Genomic DNA, 20,679 nt, shown 5'->3' with positions numbered 1-20,679 from the left:
TGACGTTCTGACAAAAAGATTTCTACCCGTTTGTTTCTTTGGCTGCTTGAATGCCTTCACATTCAACCTTTTTCCTACATCAGGCTTTGCTGGGCAGTAAGCTCCACTAAGACAAGGTCTGTGTGTCTCTCTGGCTCGCTGCTGTAACCCCAAGGCTTCACCCAGAGCCTGGACCAATGTAGTCCTTAGTGTTTATTGACTGGTGCTAACTGTGGAGACCGGGCACGTGCCCAAAGAGGTCACCACCACAGAGCCACTCAGGCCAAGTGCCAAATGAAGAGTACAATCCAGTTTTAAAGGAGTTTGTTGTGAGGGTGGCCTGGGTGGAGAAGTGAGAAAGGATTTAGGTAAACAGGGAGGAGACAGGAAGGCTTCCTGGGCATATGTAAATTCCTTACGGCAGGGTATATTGGACATATTCTGAGACCAAGAAACAGATCAGTATCGTCGGAGTGGAGGATTTCTGATTCACGCTAAGACACTTGAAGTACTGGCCTCCTACTTGGCTCTAGACTCAAATTCAAACAACTTTTGAGCGTCTCCACCAGCTAATCCCACAGTATAACTCCCAACGAATCTCAGACTCAAACAAGAGAACTCGTCATTCTCCTGTATCCTCTCATCACCTTTCCAGAGTTCCCCGTCTTGGTTAACGATGTCTTCAGGCTCTCTCCTACACCCCACACATCTCATGCTATGATAAAAACCTACTACTTTTAAGCTATCCAGACTCCCCACTCCAGAGCCTCTGCTTAAGTCTGGTCAAACAGCTCCCCTTGAGGACTCCTGACAGCCTGTAGGGTTAAATCCCACTAACTTCTGAGCACACCCTTAGTCCTGTGTGGTCCATTCTGCTTACTTCATGTGACTTCCTCACCAATTCCTATGTTTCAGCCAGTGCAAGAAACCTTTCCTGAGAAACTCTTTTACATCATTTGATTCCTCCTCCCTAGTCACCTCTGTCCCCTATGGTTTTTTTTCCGGCCACGCCACACAGTGTATTTAATCTTAGTTCCCCAACCAGGTAAGGATCAAACCTGTGGCCCCTGCAGTGCAAGCACAGTCTTAATCCCTGGTTGGCCAGGGAAGTTCCTAGTTCTCTTATTTTTATCACACTGTTGGGCAATTACTTTCCTACAGGTCTGTCTATCCCACAAATTGTGAACTTCTTGAGGAAGTGTGTCTTATATTTGCATTAACACACAAAAACAGCTAAGATTCACCGAACACTTACATTGAACCAAGTTGCTCATGTACTGACTTGTTAATTCCCACAACCTAATGAGATAAGTACTGTCATCATACTCAGTGACAAGAGAGGAAACAGAGGCAACAGAGAGTTCATTTGCTTAAGTTCATTTGTCAAGTCCACAGATTTGAATTCAGACGGTTTCTGGTCTTAACCACTTAGAACTATGGCCTCAATAAATGCTTGCCGAAGATTAAAGAGTCAATAATGGTCCCAAAGTATATGATTTAACGCTTTCTTCACTTAAACTCATCTTCTGGGGGAAGAAGGCTGTCATACACCCGTTCCAGGACTCCAGACATAGAGTAACCGAAACGGCAGAGCCAGTCTAGGCATCTACTGCGGCTGGGAAAGGCCCTTTGCTCCAGAAGAGGGACTGAGAGCGCGCGGATATGGGTACACACAGGGGAGAAGAACTGGGTCGGAGGAAGGGTCTGGCCATTGCCTGGTAGGCTGCGTAGAGGAGAGGTGGGGGGTCCAGCGTGGGTTCCGGAAGCAGGAAAGGCGAGCAGGTGTGGGATCTAAATTAGGATGAGGGCGGGGAGGGCGCTCCGCTCAGAATGGCACAGCTCAGCCTCCGCCCTCAGCGGAGGACCCTCATCTAGGGCGTCTGTTGGTTCTGAGGCCCGGAGTGAGCTGAAACCAGCCCAGAAACACGGGGAACCGAGGCTCGGACGAGACCCCTCGGTTTTCTGCCCTGAGGTGATAACTGCGTCCCACTTCAACTCTGGCTTCTTCACATAAGTAAACTCCGGGGTGGTGGCGCTGAGGGGAAAAGAGCCGGGAGCCCGGAGGGAAGGGCGGGGGACCCTGGGCCGGAAGGCGTCCCAGGCGCCGCTGGAAGCCGGCGCTCTCTTTCGACGCCACCCGCTGCCCCCGCCCCGGAGCCGGCCGGGACGGCACAACGTCTCCGCCCCCAGCGCACCGCGCACCTCACCTTGAACGCCGCTCCACCCACCGAAATCCTATTGGGCCGGTCGGGCCGAGGCGAGACGGCGATTGGCCGAGGTGGCTCCCGAAGGCCCCGCCCATATCCCCGCCCCCGTCCCCGTCCGCCGGTACTTTGGACGGCGGCGTGGCGCCCCTCCTCCCCGCCCGGTCCCCGCCCCCTGGAGCAAATGCTGCCGAGCTGCGGCCGCCGGGCAGATGCACGCGCTCGGGCCCTTCTAGCAGGCGCGAGCAGTCGCTGGGCGCGCGAAAGCGAAAGAAGGAAGAGGAAGGGAGGGCGGGGGCGGGGTGTTGAGGAGGGGCGGGAGGAGGAAGAGGAGGAGGTTGGAGCGCGCTCGCGCTTGGCCTCGCGCCCGCGCGAAGGGAGGGGGAGAGGGGCGCGCGCGCGCACGCTCGCGTTCTCGCTCGCTCCATCCATCCATCCTCCGGTCGCGGCACGCGCGCGCGCTCCGGGCTCGCGCCGCACCCCCCGCCCGGGAGAGGCGGGCTGGAGTGGGGGGCGGGGGGAGGGGCGCGCGGACGGCGCGCGGACTGCGCGCGGGCGGGGTGAGGTGAGGAGGAGGAGGCGGCGACGGGACGAGAAGGGAGGGGAAGGGGCCATGGCCGCCCGGTGAGGCGGCGAGGCGGGGGGGCGGCCCGACCCCCCGGCCCCGGGCCCTGGGCCCCGGGGAGAGGCGAGGACGGACCGACGGACATGGGGCTCCGGAGCAGCCGCCGCCGCCGCCGCCGCCGGAGGACGCGGCCCTGAGAGGCCGCCGGGCCCCGGCGCGGCCCCCCGGGCGGGGTGAGTACGGGACGGAGACGGGGACGGGGGAGGGGCCTGTGGGGGGCGGGGGGCGGGGCCCGAGGCGGGGCTTGGGCCCCCTCCCCCCAGGTCTGGGTCAGCGCCCCTTCCCCTCCCCCAGGGCCGACGCGGAAACGCCCGGCTTCCCCCGGCTTCCCGGCCCGGCCGGGGCCCCCAGCTCTCCCCCTGTCTGGGTCCCCCCTGGGCGGGGCAGGGCCGGCCGGGGAGGGGGCGCGGGGCCTTTGTTAGGGAGCCAGGCCCCAGCCCCCGGGACAATAGAGACACCCTCCCGGACTCCTCTCCCCGGCCGGCCGGGGCTGTCGGCGGGCGGGGAAGAAGAGGGGCCGGGACGTGTCCCACTCTGCCCACTCTCTAGGGGTCGGTCTGTCCCGGAGCGGCGCCGGCCTCCGGCGGCTCGGCTCTCCTCCCCCCAGTCGGTATGATGCGGCAGCAGTGCCGCAGGGACGGGGGAAGAGCCGAGGCCCGGCCTCCTACCCTCCCCAGTGCCCCCGGCTCATTTGTCAGTCCCCACCCCACTCTAGGCCGGCAGCTCCTTAAACTCGTACCCACCGTTCAGAGGGGCCCCGGACTGTGTGCTCTGTTTCTGAATCCTTTGGTGGGGATTCCTGGACTTTGGGGCTCTTGGAGAGACTTCCGGGCTGGTCCTGAGGGAGGGAGGGTGGTTATCTCAAAGAAGAACAGGTAAGGGGAGTGCCCACTCCTGGCATGCCATCCCACCGGATTCTACCTCCTTTTTCTTGCTCATGTTGGCTAGGATGGCCTTTTAGCTCTAGGTTTCTGTGGGCTCTGCTCTCCGTCTGTAGTGGCAGGCTTATTTCAAGGGAAGACAGAGTGGGGTGAAGGTTGTAGGGTCCTAGGGCCATTGCTACTTCTGGTAGCAGTACCCCCCCAAGTGGACATCCTGGCTGAAAGCAGAGGTGACTCTGAGGAGAGCCTGGGGAGGGGGGGGGAGTGTATTTAGGAGTCTGTGCAGTTCTTTGCCACACCCTGTGGGTTTGCTTTGAGGCCTTAGAGTTCCTTCTCCTCCCCCTGCTGCATTGCACCATGGGTATGGAAGAGGGGTTTGAGTTTTGGGAACCTGGGGTGAGCTGCCGCCTCCTGTAAACCCAGACTCTGATTGGCAGTAAGAGTCCAGGGCCTGAGTTCAGGCCTGGGAAGGACTAGGCCGCCCTTGGGTTTCAGGCCCTGCAGGACCATCCAGACTTAACTGAGGCCTTAGGGAGAGGTAGATCTTGATGCCACCATTAAGCTCTGGGCAGCGAGGTGGGGAGGGGAGGTGGCAGCCATCGGAGGTGCCTTGGACTCACACCAACATCCCCCCCACATGTGTGCAGCCGTGTTGCCGCCCGCTGTGCTATGAGCAGTCAGAGCACCGTCTCCACAAGAGTTCACAAATGAAAATGGAGGAAATGTCTTTGTCTGGCCTGGATAACAGCAAACTAGAGGTGAGGGCTCCCCCACGTGTGCCTCCAGTTCTTTCTCTTGATGTCTGTCCTTCGCTATATCTGGAATCCACACCAGAGAGGAATTTGGGTAGTCAGCCTTGTTCCTTAAAGGGAAGAGCCAGCTAAGAAGGCCCAAGGATCCGGAAGAAGAAAGAACTCAAAATCAAGATGGGGAAAAATGGCAAAGGAAGCTTTATTTTTGGCCAGGGCGAATTGGCAGGAGATTTGGTTGGTGAGAGTTGCCCTCAGTCCATGGGACTGTGACTCTCGTGACCCTGGATGTTCTCCCCTGGGCCCAGGCCATCGCTCAGGAGATATACGCGGACCTGGTTGAGGATTCTTGTTTGGGATTCTGCTTTGAGGTACACCGGGCTGTCAAGTGTGGCTACTTCTTCCTGGACGACACGGACCCTGAGAGCATGAAGGATTTTGGTGAGCGTCAGGGTTGAAGGAGAGCAGCCTAGCCCTTCCCTGGGAGTGCTTGGAGGGTCCTTCTTCAGCAACCACACCAGAGGTAGAACCTAGAGCTCCTGGGAGCTTAGGCAGGGGCTCTGAAGAGGCCACAGGGCCATGGGTGGGAATGAGAGGTAAGGGCCCCTTGCCTGCCCTGATCGCTACGTCTCTCCTGTCCCCAGAGATCGTGGACCAGCCGGGTTTGGACATCTTTGGACAGGTTTTCAACCAGTGGAAGAGCAAGGAGTGTGTTTGCCCCAATTGCAGCCGAAGCATTGCCGCCTCCCGTTTTGCTCCCCACCTGGAGAAGTGCCTAGGAATGGGTCGGAACAGCAGCCGAATCGCCAACCGCCGGTGAGGGCTTCTTCTGCTAGAACCAGAGTGCCCATCTTTTGCAGCCCATCCCATGGTGGAGTTCCCCACCACCCCCTGGGACATTTGGAGGGTATAGAGGGTGGGTCGCGCCTGGCCCCAGATGCTCCCCTCTACGTGTGAAGTCGGGCAGAGAGAGATGGCAGCCTTGACCCTTCCTCTTCCCTCCCCTCGGCAGGATTGCCAATAGCAACAACATGAACAAGTCAGAGAGTGACCAAGAGGATAATGATGACATCAATGACAACGACTGGTCCTATGGCTCAGAGAAGAAAGGTGTTTGGGCATCTGGGGAATTGGGAGGGCCATCGGGGTGAGGCAGGCAGGCAGGAATTGAGTGTGTAACAGTCACAAGTTGTTATCCCTAATGAGGGAGGAGAGTGTAGCTTTGTAACTTTTCTTTAGGTGCTCTTAGATTGGGAACTTAAAGTGACCCTGCCCTTTACCCTTTTGTCCTACACAGCCAAGAAGAGAAAATCAGACAAGGTAAGAGCCGGGGCAAGCATGAGGGAGATTTGGGCCAAGGACAGATACCCTCCCCTTTGGGCAGGGAGTCCTCGGGTGTCTTGACTCAAGTCTGAGGTCACTGGGTACCTCTCTGGGTTCAGGGCCGAGGGTGTCTGGTGGGCAGGAGGGCAGCAGAGGCCTGGGGGGTAGGTGGGAGGAGGGAGTATGGGTGAAAGGCCTCTTACTGGTGGGAAAGAGTAGAAATTTGAGGATGTTTGTCAAATCTTTTTTCCTTCCCTGGGTTCTCGGCTCCCCCTTATCGTTACCCTTTCCCCAAAGCTATGGTATCTCCCATTCCAGAACCCCAATTCCCCTCGAAGATCCAAGTCTTTAAAACACAAAAATGGTAAGTGGGGTGGAACAATGGGAGTGATTCTAACTATGTCTTCTGGGACTTGTTGCTGGAGGGTGGAGGTGGAGGGGCAGGGGATCGAGGGAGGGCCTGTGATCCTTCTATCACCCCCACTTCCTCTCTGGTTATTTTCAGGGTTCTCTGTCTGTACCTCTGCATCAAACACCCTTCCCCTTCTTTTTTCTTCTTCAGGGGAACTTAGCAATTCGGATCCTTTTAAGGTGAGTAGGGGCTATCCCTCGTAGGTTCCCTCTCAGTATTTGCCTCGTTGTGAGTCGGGTGGGCTTGGACAAGTCGGGGTCAGAACGCTAACTAGATGGGTGTCTCGGTCTTGGGTATTCATGTTCTTTGTGGGTCCTAATTCGTTACCCTGGTGCAGTTGGGGTGGAAGGAACTGTTGGAGAACTGCGGGCAACCTTAAGGCCTTAGTGCTGAGGGAGGGACGAGAGGGACTGACTCCACACCCCCACCCTCCCTTCTTTGGCCGTCCCTCCTCTAACTTGTACCTCTGGTTCTCACCCAGTATAACAACTCAACTGGGATCAGCTACGAGACCCTGGGGCCAGAGGAGCTGCGCAGCCTGCTCACCACGGTGAGGGATCAGAGAAGCGGGGAAGCCCTTGGGAGCAGGCAGAGCCACAGGCAGTGGTCGAGGCCCTGGAAGAGGCTGGTGCACAGCAGTGAGGGCATCTAGGTCTCTCTCTTGAGTTCGGTTTCCTGGCTAGTGTGGTCTGGGACCGTCTGCCATGGACGCCCTGGGGCCATTTCTGAGCGCACAGTCTAGCATTTGTACAGAAGAGAGTGTCTAGTGGCTATAGAACAGGCTTCCCCCGTCCCTCCTTTCAGCTTATATTCCTCTTCCAGCAATGTGGGGTGATTTCTGAACACACCAAGAAGATGTGCACAAGGTGAGCTCAGAACCTAGGAAGGGGGCCAGGGGGGCCCTCCGGCGCCCTCACCCTGGGCACGGGTCGGGAGTACCTTGGACTTGAGCAACGGGACTCCCACCCTCCCCCTCCCCTCCTCTAGGCCTTAGGCCATAATCTGGGGCCTCTTCATTCGTCCCTTCCCTGTCTGTCCATCCCTCCCGCCTCTGCTGAGGGGAGGGGCTTCGCCTGTATTCCTCAGACCTTCCCTGACTTGTCAGGGTCTGATCATTCTCTCCCCACCAGGTCCCTACGCTGCCCCCAGCATACAGATGAGCAGCGGCGAGCCGTGCGGATTTATTTCCTTGGACCCTCAGCGTGAGTGACCCTCCAGGAAGGATGGTGGGTTGGGGAAGGTGAAGGTGATGGCTAGCATCCCTGAAGCCCTTCCCTGACCTCTTCCTCCCCAGTGTCCTTCCAGAGGTCGAGAGTTCCCTGGATAATGACAGCTTTGACATGACTGACAGCCAGGCCCTGATCAGCCGGCTTCAGTGGGACGGCTCCTCTGATCTCTCACCCTCTGATTCAGGCTCCTCCAAGACGAGTGAGAATCAGGGGTGGGGTCTAGGTAGGTGAGATAGCCGGGCTCCAGGGGCTCTCTGCCTGAAGTGGAGTGCGGGGGACCTTGTGTTCCCCTGCCGCAACCCTCCCCTCAACCCTCTTGCTTCTTTCCTCTTCAGGTACCAACAGTTCCGAGTCACGGAAAACCAAGAAAAAGAAATCCCATCTGAGCCTGGTAGGGACTGCCTCCAGCCTGGGCTCCAACAAGAAGAAAAAGCCAAAGCCACCGGCGCCCCCGACGCCCAGCATCTACGATGACATCAACTGACTTGGGTACAAGGGGATAGCCTTTGGCTGAGCAGAGCCGTCTCTCCCGACCCCCACCCAGGCGGCACAGCCTGGCAAATGGACGGCTGCTGGGGGTTTGGGCTTGGGAAGCTTGGTGGGCCAGGCAGGCAGAGGATCCAATTATGCACCCCTGGGGGGTGTCAGGGTCTTCTGCGATGGAGCACGAGCCCTCAGCGTGCAGGACTCAGACCTGGACATATTATGCCTTGGACATAAGTTTGGTGGGGAGGCGGTTTTCCTATTTATTCTGTGAGTTACTGGATGTCCAGCTAGGCCAGGGGCCTGACCTGGGCACTGTGCCAGGGCACTGCCGCCCCCCCCACCCCAGGAACTGGACTAAGCCCTGCCGAGGAGCATCGTGGCTACCCGGGAGGCCGCGGGTTGGAAGCTGAGCCTGGAGGGGGCCTCCCCCAGCTGCCCTCAGCAATGTGAATGGGTCCGGTGCTTGGAGCTGAGGGGCAGGGCTAGGTGTGTCCTGTCTGTGTGCAGAATCCTATCCAACGCCCCCATCCCAGGGGGAGGCAGGCATGGCGAGCTGTCTGCTGAGGTAGGCGTCCCGAACTAGCGCCGCCTTCCCTGCCCCTCACAGGGGCAGCCCTTTCCCCTCAGTCCCCGGGGGCCTCCTTGGCAGCAGGAGCTGTCCTTTTGTTGTTGGGTGCCAGGAAAGGGCCTCCAGCCTCTACAGCTTCAAGGAACGGGCACGGGGAGGGTAGGAAGAGGGAGCTGTGTATCAGGATGTCTCCCCCCCTGCCTCTCCTCCCTGACCCAGGGCTGGCGAGGAGTGGGGCCCCAAGGTGAGGTGCTGCTTTATTTGAAATGTTTTCTTACCTCATTCCCTGCCCCAGGAAGGGGCCCAGCCTCACCCTCCTGGGGTGGCCCCATGTTCCTCCTGCCTACCCTGCCCCACTGCCCTCCCGGGGCAGCCCAGGTTCCCAACTGCTGCTTGCCACCCCCCCTCTTTCACCTTGACCAGCTCCAGTTCCTCTCTCGATGCTCCTGCCTCCAAAGCCTGCCCTGTCTCCCCTTCCTTTTGCCGCTTTTAAGTTATTTATTCTGTACTTGTGGTTTGGGGCTCTGAGGAAAATCCTGATCTTTTACCTCTCCCCCCTTGCTAGGAGTGGGGCGGGAAGAGAGGGTGGTCTCTGTATTGTGGGCTGTCTGGAGGGGGTGGGTTGCCATGCCTGGGAAGTGCCCCCCTGTGGGACTGTCACGCCAGTGTGCCCACCTGCCTGGTCTACATCCTGAAGAGATGTATCATTCAACCTCCACGCGGGCACCATCGCTCCCAGGAACCGAGCTGGAGGACTGCAGTCCAGGGTGGGAGCAGAACTGATGGCCCCAGGGATGGAGCTGACCCTGAACCATGTTCTCTGGCACTCGCTGGACGTGACCCCTGCCCTCCTCCCAGGAGGAGCCATCCCACATTTGGGTAGTTAGTACCCAGGACTGATCGGACTGATCTGGGTTAGGGACCCTAGAGGGTTAAGGGAACAACAGAGATGGGGCTGCAGTACCCTGTCTGGAACCCCAATCTCCCCCTGGGGTGGCTCTGATTGTGGCTGACGCCTGGTTACAAATTGATTTTTAACCCAAGAATTATGATTATTTTTTAAAAAGCCAAACAGATTTTGGCAGGAGTTAGAATAAAGCCTGGGGCCTGGGCTCCTTCGTTCTCGCCCCTCCACAGCCTTCTCCCTCCACGGGGAGGCCAGAGGGCAAGGAGGATCTCAGCCAGCCTCCAGCCTGCTCCCAGATGAAGACCTGGGAGCGGGCTGGAGATGAAGGGAGGAAGGCCACAGGCCACTCTCCCTTCTGAGAGGCAGTTGCAGCTCAGGCCCTAATACACCCTTTCCCCTCTGGCCTCTCTGTTTCCCCCTTCTGGTTGGAGGAGGGAGAAGTGGGAAGTAGTTTGGGAACTGGTTTGTCCACATCCACTTCCCCATTGTTCCTTGGCCCGCCCTCAGGGCAGAGCCCCCTGCCCAGGCTGGGTAAGAGATGGGCTTGGTCCAGCAGGGACCCTGAGGGAGCAAACCCCCTTCCTTCTGGGGAGAGTGTGCCCCCCTACCATGTAGTTGAACAGGGGCTAGGAGCTCTCCACTCCCTTCCCTCTAACAGCAGGCTGTGTGGGTTTCAATTCCCATCCTTCCCACCCCGGCTAGGTGTCGTCCACCCTGTATCCTATCATGTGTCTGAGTGTGTGGGGGGGTTCTGTACTAATTTCCATGGCCGGTGGCTTTTCCTTCCATGCATCACTCCCCCCCGCATGCCCAGGGGCCACCCGCCTGGCATTACCGCATGCTGGGGTCATTGGGGGAGGGGGGTGGGGCTCACGCTGTCCTGTGGTCTTGAGATTTTTATTTTTGCATATGTAATCCATCCTGTACAGGTAGCTAACTTTGTAAACGCTGTGTATTTCCCCTGCCCCCATGGCTGCTGGTGTAAATAAACTGCATCTCCCGTTGGTAGCCCGGCCTGCCCACCCTCATTCCCATGTTGCTGGGGGCAGAGCAACCAGCGTTCTCTTCATGTCACAGGAGACGCCACAGCCACAGAATGGAACTTTATTCAGTCACAGATACTGACCCTCCATCCAAGAGCCCCAGAGGCAAGGGCCTGGGGCCCAGTACTCTCTACCCAGAGCTGTCCTTGGGGCTGGGCAGGGTAGGACACTGGCTGGCAGCCAGAACTGCCTCTTGCTTACAGCCTTAGGCCTAGGTTTGCAGCAGCTGTGGCCTGGCCTCTCCCGGTGCTGGGGGCTTGGCTTTGTGCCCCAGTCCCCTTCCTGACTGAGCTCTATAAAGGACTATTAAAAAAAAAAAAGAATATAAGCAAAGTGCTTTGGAAGAAAGGGAGAACACTGGAAACTGTCCAGAACACAGAGAACACCCTATTCCTGCTAAGAGGTGGAGGGAGAAGGTAGAGGCAGCCAGGTGCCCATGGGGAAAGCTGACACAAACTTCACTCCTGCCTGTATGATTTTAGACTCAAAAGAAGGATGTTCCACTAGGAAACCCAGAGACTCCAGGGTCCCTACAGAAATGCTGGGGCCATGCTGAGCTGTCCTGGCAGGCAGCCCTGGGGGCAGAGGAGCAGACATGCAGGATAATGGAAAGAGCCAGGGCCACCACTGGGAGGGAATCCTCAGAGCCCAGGCTCCCTGTTGAGCTGGGCCACCAGCTCAGTTCTGAATTTCAGGACCTTAGAAGTGAAGGAAGATGACATTCTCGTTTCTACCTGAGTTGTGCTTGCACAGAGGGAATGTCTGTCCCCTCGTGGACGTGAGGGGAATGCCCATGCCTGCCTCCTAAGTCCTATGGAGGAGGACCCACTACATCCTTTCCACCCCTCCTTCCCAGGCCCTTGGGCCCAGCTCTGGCCAGGAATGGGGGGAGGCCATAAAGGAGGAAAACCATGCCTTTCATTTTCTCCCTGTGGTCCTTATCGTCCATACATCCCAAATACTAGGAAGCTGAAGAAGACAGTGACCCCCACCAGGGAGACTGTGGCAGGTGCTGTGAAGAATTGGCGGTAATTGATACGGAAGTACCAGACCACACCCAGCAGCACCACAAACACAGGCACCATGAGGCTGCCCACACTGACGCCGAGGTTGGGTGGCTCAGTGGCCGAGGAGGGGGCCAGGGAGCTTGAGGGGCCTGCAACAGCTGACCCCGGGGGTGAGCGGTGACAGTGAATCACACAGTTGTCGGTAATGTTCAGGGAACGCAGTGTGCGGGCTGGGTCCTGCAGCAGGCGGCCCTGGTAGATCAGTTTCATCTGGCTCTCCTGTCCAGGGAAGTATTTACTGTAAGGGCAAGACAAAAGGAAAGACAGAGGGCGAGGAATGAGAAGGCTGAAAGGCAAGGCGCTGGGGGGTGGGGGAAAATTACAGGGTGGGTTTCTAAGGGAGGATTCCCCCGCCTGCCCCATAGAGGCTGCACTTGACACTTCCAAGCCCACGTACCTCTTCAGAGCACCCACAGTATCCTCTGGCCTGGCCACAGCGAGCTCCTCCGTGTCATTGAGGAATTTGAGCCGCACGCTGATGAGGCTGCGGCTGGGAGGCAAGCAGGTGCTATCCTCCGATCTCACAGGTGCCTCCAGACTGCTGTTTCCTGGGCCTGCCTGTCTTTTGGGCAGGCCTTGGATGTCAAGCAGATGCTCAAGGCTGGGCTCAACACCACCCCCAGCTCCAGGTTCCCCGGTGGGGTCTCCCCCACCTTCGCCAGCCTCTTCAGCCTTCTCATCATTACCCTCTGATGGATGGGGGAGTTCAGTTGGCTCTGGGGTGCCTTGGCCCGCTACCAGATGGTCCACATGCCCCAGGTGAAGGACGGATGTGTCGCCAGCTGACACAATAGTGCCCAGAAGTGGGTTGCTACCGCTGTCTGCTACGTAGGTAGAGAGCCAAGCTAGGACCAAGGCTAGAATGAGCACCACCACACCAGCCACCACAGTCACCTCATTACCCACACCCTCAATAAGGGTGACATCAGAGAGCTCCATGGCCTGGCTGCTGACCGGGTCCACACTGCAGGAACAAAGGGGGACAGTATCAGCAGGGCATGAGAGGTTGCAACCAGGTTTGTTTGTTTAGGTTCTAACTGACCTGGCCCTGAAAGAAAATGCAGTTCAGTATCCTAAAGAGACACAAACCCCCTAACCTTACCCCCAATCTATAGCTAAGGATTCACTCTTTACCTCTATTGTGAAATGCTGGCTTTCAGGTTCCACACCCTTCCTCTCACATTCCAATCCCCCAATAAGCATGGATCACCAGAAAAACGTTACAACTTTGTTGCTGCTGCTGTTACTGTCTGTTGCTTTTCTGGGAGGTGGGGGAAAACATGCTGCTTTGAGCCCTAAGTTTCCCTAGGATTTCTTTTTTGGTAAAGCAACTGCACTTCCTGAGATGCCTCTAAGGTGGCTTCAGAGGAACCAAAAAAGCCTGGAATATTTTATTTGGGAGTTCCTTTCGAGGCACAGCAGAGCCACTCTTGCCAGATTGTGTCGTTTGAACCCACTCTCATTCAATCATGGATTGAAGTCCAGATGTCAAGAGCCAAAGAAAATCAACTTATCAAGAGCAAAACTTATCAAGAGCAAAATCAGACCACCCCAAAGGGACACCTCTGTAGGGACCATCAGCAGACACTGTGTATGTCTCCTCTGAAATTCTTCTGGCAGCAAAGCAGGACAGACACCAGAAACATCTCCTAGGTGACCGTAGGCTCACAACTACAAAACCACTACCTGCATGGAACTGATTTAGAAAATATTCTAAAATGGCTCCCACAGCCCATATCGCAATCTCCCTTCTTTTAATGTGTTCTTGACAGTTTCTTAGAAAGGTAGGAAGGATCTCTGCTCTTTGGAGCACCTCTTTCCCTTGGAGAATCTACTGCTTTCACAGCTGTCCTTGGGCAAATCCAGTCTGATGATTATCATAACCTGATTGTTCTCACAGTGCCTTATCTACCTACCCATCTCTCCACTAAACTCCTGAAAGATCACATGTATTTCTCTATGTACCACAATGCCCAGCATAATCCCATAGCAGTTGCTCAAAAAATATTTGTGGAACATACCAACATGTGAATAGTTTTTCACCTCCTAATTTGGTACGTGTGCCCTGGAGTCGGGAAAACAGAAACCCCCAAACTAACTATAACCCTCGTCTTGCCTCTTACTAGCTCTATAACCTCAATTTTCTTAGAGCCTCAGCTTTATCATCAGTAAAATGGGGTTAAAAATAGTACCTACCTCATAAGGTTGTTTTGAAGATGACGGGAAATCATCGAAGCAAAATACTTAGAACAGTGCCTGGCACATTGCAATTGTTTAGTAAACAAATAGTACCAATTATCACTCAATAACTAACCCCTGATGGTAAGAAGGTTGTCATTAACCCTGATTTACAGAGAAGGAAACTGCTGCGAACAGGCAAAAACGAGAGGCACAGGCACAGGGAACTTTCGAGGAGAGGGACCGGGTAGGACCCCAGGTTTCCCTCCTCAGAGGCCTTTGCTCTCCTCAACCTGTGAGCGACCGTGATGGCACGGTGAAGAGGGGTCTCCGATCCTGCCTTTCCTGACGCGAAGGCTCCGCGTTTGGGCGGTCCTATTCCCGCGACGCTGGAGAGAGGTCCGTGGGGCCACTCGAGCCAAAAGGCTGCTTAGTTCCTATTGCTGTACCCAAACCCGTTACTCCCAGCCAGCGAGGGGTAGAATCGGGTGAGGGGTTCACAGACCATCCACACCCCTCAAACTTCGGGGCGGGGCTGGGACACTGGGGGCGGGGCTTGGGTACGCAGAGGAACATGGGAAATTAAAGGGGGACTGGACGGGTAGAGCACCTGGATAAGGAAGGAAGGCCTCACCTGAAACGGCCAGAATAAGTGTTTTGACTTCGCCAAGCCGGCCTATGGACTCACCTTTCCGTAGGGGCCAGGGGAGGGGCCGGCTAGCCCCGTTTCTACCCAGGGTACGGTCTCTTCCGGCTTCTCCCGGAAGCTGTTAGAACCAGAGACAGGAAGTTCCGCCCCCGTGCCTTGCAATGATGACGAAAATCTACGTAAAGCGGGCTGACGTAAACGTATTCTTTAAATAAAAGGGACAGGTTTCTTAGCGGAAGGAGGGGCGGAGTCATGGTTGGCGGGATCCTGGTCCTCCCAGGGCAGAGCCACGCCTAGTGGGCGAGGTCTACGGAGCCAAGGGTTGAGGGGCAGGGCCAGGAGGAAATTAGGGGAGGTGCTTGGGGAAGGGGTGTGGCTTCGGATCTGGACGTACTAGCAGGCTGGCACCGCTGGGCAGAACAGAGCGTCTTTTTCCTTCACAACTTTCTTCTTCCGGCCTTGCTCCAAGCCTCCCGGGCTGATTGGATTTATTACTAGTCTGCAACGCGCATTGAGCTCTGGGTTAGCGGAATCAGCCGAGACTGGTCTTTCTGACCTCCAAGAGTTCAACTCGGGGCTAGACGAGATGGCAATTTAATCACCGTCCGGTTCTCCGAGAATGCGGCCCCAGGTAGTGTGGAACCTTGGTAAATCAGGCAAGAAACCATTTCAAAGAAGGCACAGATTCCTTGCAGGCTTAGGGCACGGGAAAAGCAGGAGCCCCAAGAAAGGGGGAAATGGTTCAGCTTACAAGAGAATTTTTGCAATTAAAATTTGTTCTAAAGACGTTCTGTGGCGGGGTGGGTAGATGGTGTTGTTTTCCGGTGAACTATTGATTGAAGTGTAAATAGTACAGACGGGCAAACTCAAAAGCGAAGAGCTCGGTAGTTTTCACCAACTGAACACATCGGTGGAACCGGGACTCAGATCAAGAAACAGAAAATGACCACAGAACGGCCCTTCAGTCCTCTTCCAGCCACTCACTTCCAAAGAGTAGTCACTGTTCTGATTTCTGCCACCATAGATCAGTTTTCTGGTTTTGTATTTTGTACAAGTGGAATCAAACAGTATGCACTCTTGGTGTGTGGCTTCTTTTTTCCTTTTTCAGCCTTTTTTATTGTGGTAAAATATAAATAAAACTTACCATTCTTGACTATTTAAAGTGTCTAATTCAGTGGTATTAATGCACAATGTTGTATACCCATCATTACTGACCATTTTCTTGTATCCATTTTTCCTCCTCCCCACTTTATTCTACTTTCTGTCTTCTGTGAATTTGCCTATTCTAGGTAACTCATGTAAGTGGAATCATACAATATCTATCCTTTTCGTCTGGTTTATTTCACTTAGGATGTTTTCAAGGATTATCTATGTTGTAGACCTGATGTGAAGAGCTGACTCATTTGAAAAGTCCCTGATGCTGGGAAGGATTGAGGGCAGGAGGAGAAGGGGATGACAGAGGATGAGACGGTTAGATGGCATCACCAACTCGATGGACATGGGTGGGCTCCAGGAGTTGGTGATGAACAGGGAGGCCTGGCGTGCTGCGGTTCATGGGGTCACAAAGAGTCAGACACGACTGACTGAACTGAACTGAATGTATCAAAATTTCATTCCTTTTTAAGGCTGCACAATATTCCATTGTATGTATATATCACATTTTTTAATCCAATCATCTATCAGTAGACATTTGTGTTTCCACTTTGAGGTATTATAAATAGTTTCTGTGGACATTGATGTACGAGTATTAGTTTTAGTCCCTCTTTGCTCTTCTTTTGTCTGAGGGTTTTTTTTTCTTTCTTTCTTTTTGGCTGTGCTGGGTCTTGGTTGCTGCATGGGCTACTCTCTCTAGTTGTGGCGAGCAGGGGCTACCTGATAGTTGAGTTGCACCAAATTCTTATTGCAGCGTCTTCTTGCAGAGCATGGGCTTTACAGTGGTTGGACTTAAGCAGATGTGACTCCTGGGCTGTAGAGCACAGGCTGAGCTAGTTGTGGCCATGGGTTTAGTTGCTGTATGGCAGGTGGGATCTTCTTGGATCAGGTATCTGACTTGTGTTTCCTGCACTGGCAGGCAATTATTTACCACTGAGCCACCAGGGAAGCCCCTGTCTGACTTCTTTTGATCAATATTATGATTGTGAGATACTGTTTTAATTTCTCTATAACTCAGTGCTTTCAGTGCTGTGGCCTGTGTTCAATCCCTGGTTGGGGAACTAAGATCCCACAAGCAGTATGCCATGGCCAAAAAAAATTTTTAAGACTGAGTACTGAGCTTTTTACCAAGTGAAGTTCCAAACAGGATAGCAGGTTCAAGGGCTCTCAATAAATATTTGAGGGAATGAAAAATCACTGAATTGAACCATTTAATGTTTTGAGAGTTTATTATGTGCCAGGCAGGCTCTGTACTAAGCACTTCGCATACATTATCTCAGGGAGCCCTATCAAGTATATCATATTGTATCCACTTTACAGATTTGGAAACTGAGGCTCAGAAAGATCAAATAATTGTCCAAATTATACAGTTAGTGGTATAGCTAAAATCATCCATCTCACTCACTCCTCGCTAAATATATATATAGGGCTTCCTTGATAGCTCAGTTGGTAAAGAATCTGCCTGCAATGCAGGAGACCTGGATTCGATTCCTGGGTTGGGAAGATCCCCTGGAGAAGGGAAAGGCTACTCACTTCAGTATTCTGGCCTGGAGAATACTGGTGTCACAGAGTTGGACACAACTGAGCGACTTTCAAGAAAGAAAATGATATATATATATTATGTTATTGTCAATATTTGGTTTCCTATTCTTTAGCTATTACCATAAATAGCATCTGGAGTATAATTTCATCCTATGAAAGAAAAAATGTTTGTGCGGCTATATATCCAGAGAAAAAAATTGCATTAGAATATGACTTTGTTTCTATGTGGCCTTCCCAGGTGGCACTAGTGGTAAAGAACCCATCTGCCAATGCAGGAGACATGGGAGATGTGAGTTCAATCCCTGGGTCAGGAGGATCTTCTGAAGGGCATGGCAACCCACTTCAGTATTCGTGCCTGGAGAATCCCATGGACAGAGGAGAACTGGTGGGCTACAGTGCACAGGGTCTCAAAGAGTCAGACACGACTGAAGCGACTTATATATATTGTATTACCATAAAGCATTTCACAGACAGAAAAACAAATATCATATGATAGTGCTTATATGTGGAATCTAAAGAAATGGTACAAATGAACTTTATTTCCAAAACAGAAGTTGAGTCACAGATGGAAAAAACAAACTTGTGGTTACCAGCAGGGGGAAGGGGAAGGGATAAAGTGGCAGGTTGGGATTGACATATACGCACTACTATATATAAAATAGATAATAAGAACTTATTGAATAGTACAGGGAGCTCTATTCAATACTGTGTAATAACCTATATGGGAATAGAATCTAAAAAAGACTGGATATATGTTATGCATAACTGATTCACTTTTCTATACAGCAGAAATGAACACAACATTGTAAATCAACTATATTCCAATCAAGTATTAATTTAAGAAAGCATTCCACTTGTCAATGAATATTTTTAGAGCATCAGAGAATCGTTTAAATAGATATTCAACAGTATTACCTTCCATGTTGCACTGTAATTTTAAAATTCATTGTCTCATTTGGATAGACATTCAGATTGTTTTCAGCACTTTGCTGCTTTTTGTTCTGTTTGTTTGGCCACGCTGCATAGCATCCAGGATCTTAGCTCAGGGATAGAACCCACACTCTAGCATTGGAAAAGCAGTGTCTTAACCACTGGACCGCCAGGGAAGTCTACTGTTTTGTTGTTGTTGTTTTATTTTTGTTTGGGCTGGGTCTTTGTTGCTGTGCAGGCTTTTCTTTAGTTGGGATAAGCAGGGGCTATTCTTTGCAGTGCTCAGGCTTCTCATTATAGTCGCTTTTCTTGTTGTGGGGCACTGGCTCTAGGGCACGTGGGCTTCAGTAGTTGCAGCAGGCAAGAATACTGGAGTGGGGAGACATTCCCTTCTTCAGAGGATCTTCCCAACCCAGGGATTGAACCCTGGTCTCCTGTATTGCAGGTCAACTTTTTACCATCTGAGCCATCAGGAAAGCCCACTACTTTGTTTTTAAACTGCACTTTGATAGACATCTTTGATGACGGTTATTTGTACACATCCATTATTTCTTTTTCCCTAGAATAAACTCCTGGAAATAGAATTGCTGGGTCAAAGGATGTTCACATTTTTAAGATTTTTGCTATATGGTGCTGTGTTGTTCTCTAGAAGGTTGTACCTATTTTCATGCCCATCAACAGTGTGAGGAGAGCCCTAATAATGTTCTTGTCCCCTCAAACAGTGTAGATGCTAGAGAGGAACAGGGAATAGATGGGGGAGGTTCAGAGAAATAGAATCCTGAAGATGTTTATAAGCCACGAGGAAAGAACAGAGGAGAAGGGGAGAAGTGAAGATAAATGCAATCTGAGAAGGGAATCATTGACTGAGCAATGGCCTCTGAAGCCAGGAAGGGCTGAGCCAGCAACTAGGGCTTGCCCTGCAGAGGATGTGGGAAATCTGTCTTGCCTACAGCCCCAGATACCTGATCCCTCTATTCAGGATTAGGGATATACACCCTGTGTTATATACCATTCCCCACGCTACATGTCATTTTTCATTTTCTGTCTTACCAAATTCTTTGAAGGCGGGAACTATGTTTTGTTTTTATTCTAGTATTCCCAAAGTCTATCCAGTGCCTGCATGCAGCGAATACTTGATAAAAATTTATTAAGCGAATGATAGATGCAATTCAGAGAAGATGGGGAAAGAGCTAGGGATGCATTTTGTGAATGTGTACAGCAAAGGACAGGATGCAGTTAAGAGTGTTTTGAGTCCTGCTATGCTGTCACTCTGGCTCTTTGCAACCCTGTGAATGGTAGTCCGCAGGCTCCTCTGTCCATGGGATTCTCCAGGCAAGAATATGGAATAGGTTGCTATGGCCTCCTCCAGGGGATCTTCCTGACCCAGGGATCAAACCGGCGTCTTGAGTCTTGTGTCTTCTGCATTGGGAGATGGGTTCTTTACCACTAGGACCACCTTTTGAAAGAGGGACTTTTGGGATTAGGGTTTTCCAAGATTTGTTATACATATATGTATATACACATACATATATATAATTTGGCTGTGGTGGAGCTTCGTTGCTGCATGCAGGCTTTCTCCATTTGCACTGAGAGGGGACTACTCTTCATTACCGTACGTGGGCTTGTTATTATGGTAGCTTCTCTTGTTTTGGAGCACAGGCTCTAGTGCGCAGGTTCAGTAGTTGCAGCTCGTGGGCTTTAGAGCGCAGATTCAGTGATGGTGGTGTCTGGGCTTAGTTGTTCTGTAGCATGTGGGATCTTCCCAGAGCAGGGACCGAACCTATATACCCTGCATTGACAGACAGATTCTTAAATCACTGGACCACCAGGAAAGCCCTGGGGTTAGGTTTTTGACGGTGGAGGAATTATGAAGGGAAAAGAAAGGAAAGAAGGAAGACTTCAGTTGGGACTATACCACTATCTAAAGCTGGCCTCTTATATGTAATAATCATTTAAAATTAACATTTCAGTGGGTCTTAGGTCCTTATCTGTTTATTTTTCCTAAAATATTGAACTTGGGTATTTTTATACCTTTATGTCAAATTATGATGGCTGCGGAGTAACGAATGTATCTGTGAATCCTGGATGTTGCCTTAACTAAATACATTTATAGTAAATCCATTTTATAAAAAAATCAGAAAGTACTCCTTCCCTAACCACTAGGTAAGTTGTTTCATGTTTGCCCATTTGCTAGGCAGAGCGGTGTCTGTTCCTTTAATTTACATTCACTGGATTGCTAGTGAGCTAGCACATTTGTCATGTCTCATCAACCACCTTGTAAATTAACAATTTAGGCCTTTTGCCTTTTCTTCTCTTCAATTTTTCTTTAAATTTCACAAGAATCCATGGGTACACCCCTTTGTCAAAAATTCAAATGCAGACCATAAAAAGCCCCACTGGCACAGTTCCTCTCTCCTCCTCAAAGGAAATTCTTGGGCACCTGCCTTTCAGGCCTTTTTCTATTCAGCTCCAGTCATGAGGTTTGGTTTTGTTTGCTGTCCGCGTTATATTTCAACCTTGGTAATAGTCTTGGTTATCTTTCCCAAGGCAGTACATGTGCTCGTCACTTGGACTCTATGCCCAGATCACTCCTGCTGCGGGTATACCCTTTGTAAGGACTGAATTGTATTCCACAGTGTGGATTTGTTTACCATTTCCCACATGTTGAGTTGTTGCAAGCAAGGCTGAGATGAATACTGCCATGTGTACCAACCTTTGGTGTAACTGGGGAGCTATTGAAGGGCATTGCTTAATT

At 52.5% G+C, this 20,679-nt stretch overlaps 2 protein-coding genes and 1 long non-coding RNA gene across 11 annotated transcripts; 1 reads left to right on the top strand and 2 right to left on the bottom strand.

The window, feature by feature from the left end:
* Positions 1 to 1,340: 1,340 nt before the first annotated feature.
* On the bottom strand, positions 1,341 to 4,023 carry LOC138415247 (uncharacterized). Its single transcript, XR_011247164.1, has 3 exons — positions 3,730 to 4,023; positions 3,552 to 3,646; positions 1,341 to 1,770 (listed from the first exon to the last, which is right to left on the bottom strand). It is a non-coding gene; the product is annotated as an uncharacterized lncRNA (long non-coding RNA).
* On the top strand, positions 2,361 to 10,371 carry ATXN7L3 (ataxin 7 like 3). Of its 7 annotated transcripts, none has more exons than XM_069543569.1 (13): positions 2,361 to 2,981; positions 4,337 to 4,447; positions 4,747 to 4,879; positions 5,083 to 5,254; positions 5,451 to 5,548; positions 5,736 to 5,758; positions 6,080 to 6,125; positions 6,324 to 6,352; positions 6,655 to 6,723; positions 6,996 to 7,039; positions 7,304 to 7,375; positions 7,468 to 7,625; positions 7,738 to 10,371. In XM_069543569.1, exons 2-13 carry the CDS (start codon positions 4,397 to 4,399, stop codon positions 7,884 to 7,886), a joined length of 1,044 nt encoding a protein of 347 aa, XP_069399670.1. In that variant the 5' UTR covers positions 2,361 to 2,981; positions 4,337 to 4,396; the 3' UTR covers positions 7,887 to 10,371. The 7 variants fall into 7 exon arrangements, with proteins under 7 accessions (XP_069399670.1, XP_069399667.1, XP_069399668.1 ...); XM_069543566.1 differs by having other exon boundaries at positions 6,267 to 6,352; XM_069543567.1 differs by having other exon boundaries at positions 6,059 to 6,125.
* An 80-nt stretch (positions 10,372 to 10,451) lies between these two features.
* TMUB2 (transmembrane and ubiquitin like domain containing 2) lies at positions 10,452 to 14,583 on the bottom strand. Of its 3 annotated transcripts, none has more exons than XM_069543573.1 (3): positions 14,340 to 14,583; positions 11,871 to 12,437; positions 10,452 to 11,711 (listed from the first exon to the last, which is right to left on the bottom strand). In XM_069543573.1, exons 2-3 carry the CDS (start codon positions 12,410 to 12,412, stop codon positions 11,345 to 11,347), a joined length of 909 nt encoding a protein of 302 aa, XP_069399674.1. In that variant the 5' UTR covers positions 12,413 to 12,437; positions 14,340 to 14,583; the 3' UTR covers positions 10,452 to 11,344. The 3 variants fall into 3 exon arrangements, with proteins under 3 accessions (XP_069399674.1, XP_069399673.1, XP_069399675.1); XM_069543572.1 differs by having other exon boundaries at positions 13,670 to 14,409; XM_069543574.1 differs by having other exon boundaries at positions 14,286 to 14,409.
* Between the last annotated feature and the right edge of the window lie 6,096 nt (positions 14,584 to 20,679).

The sequence above is a fragment of the Ovis canadensis genome, chromosome 11 (assembly GCF_042477335.2).
Source record: "Ovis canadensis isolate MfBH-ARS-UI-01 breed Bighorn chromosome 11, ARS-UI_OviCan_v2, whole genome shotgun sequence".
Taxonomy (NCBI): Eukaryota; Metazoa; Chordata; class Mammalia; order Artiodactyla; family Bovidae; genus Ovis; species Ovis canadensis.
The sequence above is the reverse complement of the archived record's forward strand: the minus strand, read 5'-3'. Positions and strand labels throughout refer to the sequence as shown.

Coding starts and splice junctions, on each gene's coding strand:
- TMUB2 (XM_069543572.1), bottom strand. CDS start 13,704: ATGATTTCCCGTCATCTTCAAAACAACCTTATGAG. Junction 12,438..13,669: donor CTTCAAAACAACCTTATGAG/GTAGGTACTATT, acceptor TTGTTCCTGCAG/TGTGGACCCGGTCAGCAGCC. Junction 11,712..11,870: donor ACTGTGGGTGCTCTGAAGAG/GTACGTGGGCTT, acceptor TTGCCCTTACAG/TAAATACTTCCCTGGACAGG.
- ATXN7L3 (XM_069543564.1), top strand. CDS start 4,397: ATGAAAATGGAGGAAATGTCTTTGTCTGGCCTGGATAACAGCAAACTA. Junction 6,126..6,266: donor GTCTTTAAAACACAAAAATG/GTAAGTGGGGTG, acceptor GGTTATTTTCAG/GGTTCTCTGTCTGTACCTCT. Junction 6,724..6,995: donor TGCGCAGCCTGCTCACCACG/GTGAGGGATCAG, acceptor TTCCTCTTCCAG/CAATGTGGGGTGATTTCTGA.